This window comes from Hipposideros armiger, unplaced genomic scaffold (genome assembly GCF_001890085.2).
Source record: "Hipposideros armiger isolate ML-2016 unplaced genomic scaffold, ASM189008v1 scaffold_10, whole genome shotgun sequence".
In the NCBI taxonomy this organism is placed as follows: Eukaryota; Metazoa; Chordata; class Mammalia; order Chiroptera; family Hipposideridae; genus Hipposideros; species Hipposideros armiger.
Window position 1 is genome coordinate 1,611,137 of NW_017731360.1, and position 13,022 is coordinate 1,624,158.

At 42.5% G+C, this 13,022-nt stretch overlaps 1 protein-coding gene across 5 annotated transcripts in view; it reads left to right on the top strand.

The window, feature by feature from the left end:
* INPP5B (inositol polyphosphate-5-phosphatase B) overlaps positions 1–13,022 on the top strand; it is a 63,054-nt gene that overhangs the window by 40,340 nt on the left and 9,692 nt on the right. For all 5 annotated transcript variants that reach the window (XM_019658144.1, XM_019658152.1, XM_019658167.1 and 2 more), the window contains 9 exons: positions 1,229–1,325; positions 2,752–2,919; positions 3,775–3,876; positions 4,655–4,769; positions 5,126–5,242; positions 5,885–6,072; positions 7,595–7,706; positions 10,304–10,413; positions 11,211–11,346. In XM_019658144.1, the coding sequence (XP_019513689.1) occupies positions 1,229–1,325; positions 2,752–2,919; positions 3,775–3,876; positions 4,655–4,769; positions 5,126–5,242; positions 5,885–6,072; positions 7,595–7,706; positions 10,304–10,413; positions 11,211–11,346 (1,145 nt within the window). The remainder of the gene's footprint in view (positions 1–1,228; positions 1,326–2,751; positions 2,920–3,774; positions 3,877–4,654; positions 4,770–5,125; positions 5,243–5,884; positions 6,073–7,594; positions 7,707–10,303; positions 10,414–11,210; positions 11,347–13,022) is intronic.

Here is a 13,022-nt window from a genome sequence, read left to right on the forward strand (position 1 = left end):
TCTATAACTGTAATTTTGCTACTGTTATGAATCGTAATGTAAATATCTTTTTGTTTTCTGATGGTCTTAGGCGACCCCTGTGAAAGGGTCGTTCGATCTCCAAAGGGGTCGTGACCCATAGGTTGAGAACAGCTGGGTTAGAGAGAGTGGGGTAAGAACAGAGGTAAGAACAGAGGCAAAGTTGAGGTTTTTGAAGTCGTCCCAGGGAGTCGTTGGTGACATTGGATATTGATTTGAGAGGCGTTTAGGAAGCAAAATTCATTGGAGGGGTTGAAATATAACTTTTCAAATGATTGTGTTTTCTTTTCAACTCCAGAGTTTGTTTGTTTTTTCTGGATCATTTGAATGCATGGTTCAAAAGTCCATGTTTAGTAATAGTCTTCAGAGCAAAATTCTTTAGTGATGTTTCATGCCTCTGGTGCTCCTTGTAACTGGTGCATCGAAGCAGCATCCTTCTGTGGCCTCTTCCTGCTGTTCCCTGTTGACAAGAGAGCTGGCTGTTAAGGAGCAGAGACGCTATTAGCAGATTGATTTTCCTTTTCAGATTATCTTGGTTTAACAACTTCCCCCAAGATATTGCTTTGTTGCAAGTCCTTGGGCTCTTTGGTTTTCCAGACAGTGTGTTGACAGTGACAAGCGCTTCTCTTTCTCAAGGGCTCGTAGACCCTTTCCAGTTTTAGATTTCTGATCCTTGCCCTTTTCTTCCTTGGAATTGAAGTCTCACTTACAGTAAATGGTAACCAGTTCACTATTATATATTTTAGCATATGTTGTGTCGCTTTCAAAGTGCTTACTCAACATGCCAACTATTTGATCCTTACAATAAACCAGTGAGGAAGGCAGGACAGATCAAATTACTGCGATTAGGAGAGGTTAGATGACTTTCCCAAAGTCAAAGGTCAGTAAATCGTAGAGCTGGTGACAGAACTTGGGTCTGTAGATTTCACAGCTTTATTCTTGCTGTCATGCAGTCTGTCTCTATGAAAAGAGTCAGACTCACTGCGAGAATTACGTTCTCAGCAGTAATGACATCCAGATGCAATACTTTTTTTTTTTTCTCTTTGTATGCTCTGTGGGAGCTTCACCCAGACACCAGCGTAGACCTTTCTTATTTATGCTTTTGAGCAATATGTGGACTACCAATAGTTCCTAGTACGATTTGGGGAGCTGTTGTCTGTATATTAAAGTGTATATAAGTATATTTTAATTCCTTCCCTCCTCCCCTTAGGTGGTTCTCACTTGGATGGTTTGAGGCCACATGGGAAAGGCCTGCTTGTGGACCAAAGCTCCCGGGGTCAGGATAAAGCAGACAGCTTGCTCACAAGGTAATGCAGCTTTCCCTTCATTTGTATGTCTTAGGACTGAGGTTCTCCTCATTACAGAACTGAAGACATTACTGTGCATGATATAAGTTGTCCCAGGGTAATTGGTCTAAGAAATGTTGGATATTTATTGAGCGCTCACTGTGAATGCCAGGCACCATGCACTTACATGGATTATCTTATTTTAACCTGAAAGGTAGGTATCATTATTTTTTCTGTCTTATAGCTAAGGAAACAGGTGAAGAAGAGAGGTTATGTAACTCACCCAACATCTGGAACTAGCAAGTAGCAGCTGTAGAATTTGAAGCTGGTAGCCTAACCCTACTTAGAAATGTGGATTAGAGATATTTTGAATTCTCACTCCCATTCTTTTAGGAGTTTCCTGACTTTTAAGACACTTTTCTCCATTTTTACTTTTTTTTTCTCTCCTTTTTTTCTGTTGTGCTGTTATATTTAGTCTGTACTCTAGTGCCCCCTACCGATCATAGCCAGAATCATCTGGTTAAGATAAAACTTGACTTTCTTATTTGTGTCAATATTTTATTTATTCACTCAAGCTGCAATGAACAACCCCTGAACTTTAAATGTAGCTAGATCTATCATTCTCAATTCACCTTTGAGCCTTCTTGGTCTACACAGATACATTTTTACACGGCCTAAATTAGTATGTACATGACAACAGTAATAGCAAACACTTATGTGGCATTTATTCAGTGTCAGAAATTACTTCAGGTGCTTTATATATCTTACCTAATTCATTAAATAATCTTCAACAAAAGTTTCTTGAGCTATTATTAGGATTCTGTTAATTAAATATGTCAAATTTTGCTTGGCTTTAAATGTTATTAATAGCATCTAAATAGCTTTTAATATGACTATTAAAAATACACAAATAATGAAATACAAATTTTCATCTTTTTGTTTTGGATTATTTCTGTGGAATCAAGATACAGTAGAATTATTACGTCAAAGGATCTGGATAGTTTTATAGTCTTGTTACGTGAGGCACTAGCATCCAGAAAGAACACTGTCAAACCTGGGCTCTTATCCATCCTCTCCCACCATCCAGCTGGGCGAATCATTGATGATGCCGGACCTCATTTTTCTCATTTGAAAAATGAAGGGATTAGATGATCTTCGAGGTGCACTTCTGGTGTGAGATTATGTGAATTTGTTATCAGAAAATCTCTGGACCAGTGTCCTAGCCAGTCAACAACATACAAGTTTAATGACTTGCACATAGAAGTACTGTTGTTTTAACAAATAAGTTTTGCTTTAGCTTGCTTTAGTATATGTGCTGCCGAAGCGAGCACTAGCCTCCTCTAGTCTTCTGTGACTCATATGCTTGTATGTGGAAACTTCTAGCTTTATTTTTATGTGTTGTGTCATGGAGGTCTCATCAAAATATAATTTTTGTTTGTTTTTCTAGACAGAATAAATCTAAATCTGAAATAGCTGACATGGTTCGCTCCGCCACTATCACAGTATCAAACAAGGCTCATATTTTAACCATGCAGAAGTTTGAACTACGAGATACAATAGTGAAATCACATCTAGTGCAGAAGGAAGAGGATTATACCTATATCCAGAACTTCAGGTAACTATAACTGGGCCTTAGACTGTTTTCAAAGCAAAATAATCAGTCATCTCTTTGAAATTGTGGCACTTCCCCTCATGTTTTGGATTTGGAAGCAAGTCCTACTGCAGAATCTCTCCCATCGTTTTCTAAACGAGCGATTGCTTTCAGTCTTCATTAGCAGACGTTTATTGTGCGCCTTTCCTGGCCAGGCACAGTGGTAGGGGTGGTATAATGGGAGGGACACAAGTCGTTACAGAAATACTTGAAGAGCTGTATGGGTACAGAGGAAGGAATGATATCCTGATTTTTGTGTATCCCTTGGTCATTCTGGGCCTTTGAAGAGAGTCATTTAAATTGAAGTTAGTAGGATGAATTTAGTGTTTGGTAACCTTTTTAGACAGGATTCCTGAAAGTTGAATGAAGGTGGCAGGATTTTGCTAGATCTTTTTAAATCATTGCATTGAGACTGTGAGACAAAGTCACATTGCTTCTAGGGATAGAAATAGTCAATTAGGGTGAATACTGCTGTCGCTTTCCTTCTGGAAGTGATTACCATGGTGCTTTCCATTCTTTTCATTTCCATAGCTTACACATAGTAAAGAATCATTTTGTGGATTACAGCTTTCGAATGGCTGTTAAGGCTAAATAAAAATGTTCAGAGGAGGCCTGTACTGTCGGAAGTACCACAAAAGCAACAAATATCACAGCTGACTGCAAGCCACCCCTTGGTGCCACAGTCATTGGTCTAGGTTAGATGTGACATTTCTTGTGTCTTAAAATTCCACTCCAGAGAGACTGAAACCAACATAAAATGCTTTCTCCTTTCCTCTCCCTGGTCCTCCTGAGTGACTGACTGGTTCTCTTTGGTGACAGGTTTTTCGTGGGAACCTACAATGTGAATGGACAGTCCCCCAAAGAGGGCCTCCAGCCTTGGCTGAGCCATGGCATCCAGGCCCCTGATGTGTACTGTGTAGGGTGAGTGCTTCTCTTCCAGTTGCCTCTGCGTCCTCAGGAATGTATGGCCGTGGTTGAAGGGATGAGGACGTGAATGTGTATACCTGAGTCTTCACAGCAGGTGAAGGAATTGAGAAATGAACATGTGCTTCATGATAGCTGCTTCTCTGTTTGATGTTCTTCCTCTGTTATAGCGATGTGCTTGGCATTTAAATGCTAATATTTAATTTTTAGTACAATCCTTTGTGAAGATCACTGCATCTTGAACTGATTTTCATTACTTAGACATTTAGCCCTTTGTTGGTCACAAAGCAAAAATATCCTTTGCCAGAGAAGGAAGGTTAGCTTTAAAAATAATAAATTAAAAAAGCCCCATTGGTCAGTTTTTTTTGTTTCACACTTACTATCCTCCCAGCACTCTACTGGGCATTATTCATGGGGAGGGGACAGTAAAGAGGCCTGTATGGTAAAGTAGAAAGGGCCTAGAATTGGAATTGACATAGACCTTGGTTTGAAGCCATTTGCCATCTGGTACTTGTATGAACTAATGACCTCAGATGTAAAATGCAGACGCTTCCAACTACATCACAGGCTGGCTATGAAGAAGAAACGGGCTGCTGCTTGTGAAAACACTGGTGAGTTCCTTAGCATTTAGAATCTGAGTGTTTGTTTTTCTTTCCTCTGGAAGGTCCTGCAGTTGAGCTAGAATGCTAGGATTTACACACCTAAACCGATCTGAGAATGTGTCATCCTGCACATTATCTTTCTCTCCTATCTGACTGATTGCTTCTCCCGGTAGATTCCAGGAGCTCGATCTGAGTAAGGAGGCCTTTTTCTTCCACGATACCCCAAAGGAGGAAGAGTGGTTTAAAGCTGTGTCAGAGAGTCTTCATCCAGATGCCAAGTATGCAAAGGTAAGAGAGGAATCAGGGACCTTTGAATTTGAGGTCACCATGAAGGGAAATTCTAAGACAATGTTTCATTTTTTATGTAAGCCAGTCCTAGTGATCGTGCTATTTTCAGTTCCAGGTCCTCCAGAAGAGCCGCCTCTGGGTGGGAAAGGTGCAGGTGGCACCTGTAGGTTGTTTAGGTTGTCATGTAGCATGCTCAGTGAGTCCAGCAGGTGGTTACCACCCTGGGTCCCAGTGTGGAGAAGGAGCTGCAGTAATACTTTCAGCCAGCTCCGAGGCCTCTTTTCCTTTGGGATATATATTCCCAGTTTTGACTTCTATTTAATGCCGTGACTTGAATGTTTGGCTCTGTTTTCCAGGTGAAGCTCGTCCGACTGGTTGGGATTATGCTGCTGTTATATGTGAAAGAGGAACATGCAGCATACATCTCGGAAGTGGAAGTGGAGAGTGTGGGGACAGGAGTCATGGGCAGGATGGTGAGTTCTTGGTTGGGGTATTTGGCACACTGAGGGCCTTGATCCCTAAGGTCTTGGCTCTGCTTCTCAGGATACTATGACTGTATGGGTCCCGGGTTTTGGGTGCTGGTGTTACAAGATGAGTTGTGCCCTCCAGCAGGCCTAGATTGAGCAGTTTAGAAATCCTATTTTAGTGATTGGCCGGCCGATTGGCCACCTAGCGTGTCTCCTCATGTTCACGCCGCACTAGCGCCTCTAGTTGATCCTCGCATCTAATCCATGAGATCGATTGCAGAAACTGTGTTGGGTCACCAAGGAAAGGAAAGAATGCTGATAAGAGGTTTGCAGCTTCCTCTTCTTCTTGATGCTGTTAAGGCCTGATTTTAGGTTCTAGATCAAGAGCTCAGCTTCCTTGGGGAAGAGAGGGCATGTGGTTTGCCTGCGATTTATTGAAACGTGGACTCAGCTTTGCCACGGACCAGCTAGTCATCCTGCCTTCTTGGATTTTTCTTACCTGTAAAATACAGATGATAATGCTGCTTCACATACCTCAGAGGATTATTATGAAGACTGTTTAAGAGAAAACATTTTGAAAGTTCATGGGTTTAAATGACAGCGACACAATTAAGTTGTGACTTGGGTTTTTGGGGCTTCTTTTCCTAGGGTAACAAAGGAGGAGTGGCGATCAGGTTCCAGTTCCACAATACGAGCGTCTGCGTTGTGAATTCTCATTTGGCGGCCCACACAGAAGAGTATGAGAGGAGGAACCAGGACTATAAAGACATTTGTTCTCGAATGCTGTTTTCTCGGGGTGATGCAAGCCTTGCCCCTGTCCCCATCAGCAAGCACGAGTGAGTCTGGGCTTCTTCCTGAAACAGTTCACCATGCCTGATGTGCAGAGCTGTGGGCCCTCTATTTGGTTAGGGAATTAACTGGGGAAGATTTGCCACTGCTGGAGCGGGAACTCTAGCCAGCTCTGGCTTACATGTGGATTATGTCCCTTGGAAATGTTTAGTTTCTTAACTTACCATCTGGAAGATCTCTAGGATCATTATGAAGTCATTTGTCCCTGGAAAATATATAAGATTTATTTTAATATGCATCTGCCTTGATACAACATCATAAGGAAGACAACCAAAGAGAGAGCACCTCAAACCCAGGTTGTAGAAGTATGTTTTAGGATTTTATATGTCTGTTCTTTCCAAAAGCATATGTAATTGAAAATGGCTGCATTTGTCTTCTTTACTTATAGTCTTTTATACCTCTTGATACAACTTTATACAGCTATAGTTGCAGCTGCTTGGAGCATCTTGTGCTAATTTTTGTCTATTCTCTTTATTTCGTGTATCTCTAAAACTTCCTACATGTCAAAATTCAAGGCATATTAGAATGTCAGACTTGACAGTAACACTTGAAGCTTTTGCCACTTATTTTATAAAGAGGAAGAAGCCACTGGGGCCATGGTGTCTGCCACATACAGAATCAAGCCTCTCATTCCGCCTGCTGCCATGGTGGAACTCTCTTGAGCTCACTGGTGTTCTGGAAGCTGACAGGATGGCTTTCCTCCTCCAGGGAACCTAGCAGGCAGTGTGTCTTCCGTTCTGCTGAACCTGCAGCATTCTAGCTCGTGAGGTTGCAGCTTGCATGTCAGTTTGTGTGCTTTTAGCTTGTGGATGCATTTGTTTTAATGTGTGTATACTGCTGTGCAGATTCTCCTAATGACTTGGTTGTTGACTTCTGATAGAGCAGTATTGGACTTTATGGGATGTGCGATGTCATCTAGCAGTATTCAGTTTTCTTCCCCCAAAAGCATCAGGTGTAATAAAGCACCTGTCACACTCTGCAAAAAGAGCCAACCCATGCTATGATGGTGATCAGACCCAGATTCCACTGTAAAGGTTGAGCTTTGTTTCAGAAGAACTCGCCTCTAGAAACAAAGGCTGAGAGTGTGTTTTGTGGACCGGCGTGTGCATGGAGGCAGAGGCGATGTCATAACATCATCTAGTTTGGGGTCCCTGGGTGATGGACATGACTCCCAATACTCAATCATTTTGCCTTTTTTCAGGAATGAAGTAAATGATTGTCTTGCTTTTAGATCTTATTAGACTGTCTTTCCAACTACATAAGAATACAATAGTCAAGGAGAACTCAAGGCGGTTTATAATGAACTTGGACCAAGATGACTGAGTAAGCAGCATGTCAGACATGGTATTTAATGTGATGACAAGAGAAAAAGATTTCTTGAGCAGCTGAGTCCCTTCTCCACCCAGCTCCCAAGAATCTGAGCCTCAGGGTCCTTCCGTCACATGCCCACTGGATGAGACTGGTAAAGTTCCTACTAAATCCTGTGGCCTTTGTGCTCTGTCCTCACAGTGTGATCTTGTGGCTGGGGGACCTCAACTACAGGATAGAAGAGCTGGATGTGGAAAAAGTGAAAAAGCTCATCGAAGAGAAGGACTTTCAAACCCTGTATGCATATGACCAGGTATAAATGGCCACTGGTGCCCTCTCAGGCACCTGCCCCCACACTGTGAGGACACAGAAAAGCCCGGCTTCCCAACTCTCAGCCTCTTCTTCCTCACTTGGGAGGTTTCCCTGTGGAGCTAATGCCCAGTAGCGTCTTTCCATCATCTGCATTTCCCTCCTCCATAGCTGTCTCCCCCTTGGCTGGTCTTCCCTTCATCTGCATTTCCCTCCTCCATAGCTGTCTTCCCATTGGCTCATCCCTGGAGGCTCCTAATCTCCCTTGGGAGCAGGGGCGTGTTCTCTCTCTCTCTGTCTTGCGTGTGCTCATTCATTCATTCATTCCAGCTGGGACTAAAGGGGTACTGAGCTTCTCATAAAGAAGATACTCGGTATATTTTAAATGATGTATTAATTGTTTTGGACGTACCTCCTGCTCGCCTCTCCTTCTTCTCCCCAGACTCATCCAGTGTGAATGACAATTCTTTTTCCTGAGTGGCTTTCTTCACTTCCAGTGGGAATCTGTTCTATCACCTGCTTTTCTCCTACCATTATCTGGGTTAGCATTTCTGTCTCAGAGCTTTAGCCATTTCACAGGACAAGAGAAATCTGTTTCCCTCTGACTTTCTTCAGGCCGACTCCTCAGTAGATTTAAAAACTGTTCAAGTACTCAGAATTGTTCAGAATGTGAAAGTCCTCTTTCTTTTTAGCCTATGCCCCCTTTTTAATAACTGTAGTATTTATTAGTCTAAATCATTCTATCTCCCCCCCACCCCAGCCCCCAGTGCAAATCAATTGAAGAAAAAAACCCCCTCAATTTTGTTATACCTTTCTTTATGGAATAATTTCTTCATTAACCCATTTTTTTCCTTACCAGCTCTTTTCCTTGGTAAATTACTTTTATTCTCCTTAATCCCTGCTTCAGCTTTAACCCAGTTTGTTCTCTAACTATTTGTTATTGATGCCTCTGTATTCTGAACTGAGACATTCTAGTTTCCCTGGGAGTTTAATACTCAGTCTCCCCTTGCCTTCTTTCCTGGTCTTTCCTGATGTAATAATATCTGTTTTGTGTGTTCTCTGCTTTCCAGATGGTTTTAAGGCCTATATATACCCATTCAAGAAGCAACAGCTTACATTAATACTTAAATTTTCATTATTTCCTGTTGCCTTTTCTTTAATAGTTTATATGAGAAATTCATATTCTGAGGAATTTGGCAACTGTTGTCTCCAACACTGGAGCTAACTGTTCTTTACCAGTCCACTTAGTGCCAAACTGGGTGCTCCAGGGGAAGGCAGAGCACCTGTGGTTTTTTTTTGTGTGTGTTTTTTTTTAAACATTCACCATATCTTTTTTTTTTTTAAGATTTTTTTTTTAATTGGAGTATTGGGGGGAAGGGAACAGTGCTGGGGAATTGGGGGAAGGGGAACAGACAAGTTGCTGTCGTTTTGTTCTTCAGTCTAGTTGTGGAGGACGTTGCTTCACTGGTCCAAGTTGGCACCATCATTGCGTTCTTCCTGGGTGAGGCAGATTAGTCGCCGGCTTCTGGACGGCCGCTCACTGCGGCTGCTGGCCGCTCACGCTGGCTGCTGGCTACACACGGTAGCCCATGGCAACCCACTGCCACAGGGGCTGCAGCCTACGCCGTCGCTGGCAACTCACAGCAGCCCATCTCCAGGTTGAGCTGTTGTTCAGCATCTTAGCTGTAGAGGGCAGTATCACTGGCCCTCATATGTGGGATCCGAACCGGGGCCCTCTGGCGTCCCAAGCCAGTTCTTAACCATCGCGCCACTCGGCCGGCCCCACCTGTGGTTTTTATCTCTTGTTGAGAGCGTGATCTGGAATGCCCTCCTGGAATTAGTGTACTAGGAAGGGTGTTAGCTGTTAGGTTGTCAGAAAAGTCATGACGTATTTTTTTCTATGTTTTTGGTTGTAAAAATGCATCATGACTTTTCCGACGACCCAATATAACCATAATGTGTCAGGCACTGTTCTAAGTTGACCATTCCTCTTTCCAATGATCCTGTGAGACAGAGTCTGTTATTAATCCAAAATTTACAGATGGGGAAACTGAGGCACACAGCTTCCTTCAGTTCATATAACTAATTGGACAAATTCCTTTTAAAAATGGTTTTAATTTAAATTTAATTCATAATTGTTTTGGTGTGCTTCTACTATAATATTTGTACACATGGAAGTTCCCCTTTGCTTTTTGAACTGTATGTCTCCAGACCTTTTTCTATGCAGTTTTATCCCCCTGTATAATTGGAACAACTGTGCTAAACAGATGATATGTTTTAAACCTAGAAGGAAAAAATTCTATGTCTGTTGTTACCTAACCCCCTTGGGCACTTCTTAGTAAGATGGTACTCAGGCCCCTTAGATGCAGGTGACTCTTACAAAAGAGCCTTAAAAACTGTATAACAGGTGAAGAAACGGTCAGCTCCCTCCTCTTTCTTCCTGGAAGTTAGTTAACTCAGGATCTTATAGAATGCCTTTCTCATGGGCCTTTCCTTTTAGGTTAGGGTTCGAATTTCAGATTGATTTCCTTTCCTTTGCTAAGTCAAGTTTTGACCTTTTTATTCTGAAATGTTTTTTCTTTCTTCCATTTGTTTGTATAGCTGAAAACTCAGGTGGCGGCAAATGCTGTCTTTCAAGGCTTCACAGAAGGCAAGATCACGTTCCAACCCACCTATAAGTATGACACTGGCTCCGACGAGTGGGATACCAGGTAGGTCAGGAGGCTGAGCCAATGGAAACCCAGAAATTTAGGGAAGCCCTTACCCTACTGGACCTAAAGAAGAAGATAGGTGTCCTGTGACTTTTTCCCCATGTTCTGCACCTCTCTCAGTATCTGCTGATAAAGCAGCCTGCCTTCCTCCATGTTTTCTTCATGACTGCCTTAGCTTTTGTCCTATGAGAATTCTTGAGGCTGATTTCCTTTTCAGCTATGCTTAGGATGATGAGATGATTCCAACTAACTTAGCTTGTACTTGGTTATTGCATATTTTTTATTAGTGCTTATGCTATGCCATGCCCTATTCCATACATTTTACTTGTATCATCTCATTTAATCTTCTCAACAGCCTGTTGAAATAGGTATGATTTATTATTCTCACTTTATAGATCTGCGAACTGAGGCACAGAAAAATTAAAGAGCCTCCCAAGCAGGCAAGTGTAGAGCCAGGATTTGAACCCAGGCAGTAGGAATTCAGAGCCTGTTTAACCACCATCTTTCAAAGAACGTAGAGTCCTTACTCTCAGATTGTCTTTTGACTCTCACCTCCTCCCCATAGGTGGATAAAGAGCAGAGAATCATTCTGAACAGTGTTTTGGCTTTGAGCTGTCTCAGTAACACAGGCTACATGTTATCTCTTGGTGGGCCCGAATCACTCCTGCCCTCTCAGATCTCTGGGTCGCGTGGACTGGAAGGCTCTGCCCCATCATTCCCAGCAGAGCCAGGGTGCCAGCCAGGCAGTGGGTGCCGCTGTGCCTGGGAGGGCCCTCAGCATGGACTTTGCATTTCAGTGAGAAGTGTCGTGCTCCTGCCTGGTGTGACCGGATCCTCTGGAAAGGCACGAACATCACTCAGCTGAGTTACCAGAGCCACATGGCCCTGAAGACCAGTGACCACAAGCCTGTCAGCTCAGTGTTTGACATTGGGGTAGGTGGGCAGCTGGTACCTGTTGGGATGGTTCTGTAGGGAAAAGGTTCTCAAAATCAAGACCACTTTTGTCTTTCTGGTCTCCTCCCCCCTTGGGTGTGAGAAAGCTCCTTTAAAAATTGTTTTAATAAGGCTGGCCAAGTGGCTCAGTTGGTTAAGAGTTCGCTGAAGAGTGCGAGCTCTGGGCCAGCCGAGTGGCGCGTTGGTTAAGAGCTAGCTGGCTTGGGATGCCAGAGGGCCCCAGTTCGGATCCCACATATGAGGGCCAGTGACACTGCCCTCTACAGCTAAGATGCTGAACAACAGCTCAACCTGGAGCTGGGCTGCCGTGAGTCCCCGGCGTCGTCATAGGCTGCAGCCCCTGCTGCAGTGGGTTGCCATGGGCTACCGTGTGTAGCCAGCAGTCGCAGTGAGCGGCTGTCCAGAAGTCAGCGACTGATCTGCCTCGCCCGGGAAGAGCGCAATGATGGTGCCAACTTGGGCCAGTGAAGCAACGTCCTCCACAACTAGACTGAAGAACAAAAGGACAGCAACTTGTCTGTTCCCCTTCCCCCAATTCCCCAGCACTGTTCCTATCCCCCCAACTCCCCAAGAAAAATCTTAAAAAAAAAAAAAAATTCTTAAAAAAAAAAAAAAAAGTGCGAGCTGTGAGCAACAGCGTTTCGAGTCCTACCTGAGCTGAGCTGCCAAAAGGTGAAAGGATGGATCAGCTAAAAAAAAAAAATTGTTTTAATTTCAATTTAATTCATAATTGTTTTGGCATACTACTACCATATGTTTCTACATATGTGACAGTCCCCTTTGGCTTTTTGGACTGAAATTTTCCAGACCTTTTCTATGCATTTACAAATGTATGTCAGTATTCTACTCGTATATATATATATATAACATAGAGGGTGTTTTCCCTTTTTTGTAAAAGAGATGACATTATGTATATTGTTCTAAGAACATTCCCCCCCCCCACTGACTATGTCTTAGGAGATCTTTCCATGTCAGTAAAGGTAGGGCTCCCTCCTCGTTACTTTTAAAGGCTGCGAAATATTCCATAGTATGGATAAACCATAATGTATATATTGATAATCATAAGTTGTTTACAAAGTTTTGCTATTATATACAGTGCTATAGTGACCACCCTTCACATATATCTTTGTTTAGTGTATTTCTATAGAATGAAATTCCTAGAAGTGAAATTAGTGGTTTAAATAAAAATGTATTTTAAATTTATTAGATTCTGCTAAGTTATCTCCCAACCATCCTTATCGTTTTACACTTTTACCAACCATGTATGAGCTTATTTTCTCACACCCTGGCTAATAATTAGGTTTTATCAATCTTTTAAATTTCTACCAACACACTAAGCCAAAAGAAAAAGATATTTCATTATTTTGGGTTACATTTCCCTGATTACTAGTGAAGTTGAACATCTTTTCATTTATTCTCTTATTTGTATCTTCTTCAGTGATTTCTGTGTTTCTTTATATTATCTATTCTCAAGGGTGCAGGTAGAGGAATATCAGAATCTGTGAGGGTGTTGGTTTGAAAAAAAGCCTTATGAGTGTTATAATTACCGTATTTGCCGGCGTATAAGACGACTGGGTGTATAAGACGACCCCCTAACATTTCCACTCAAAATACAGAGTTTGTTATATACTCGCCGTATAAGACTACCCCCTCTT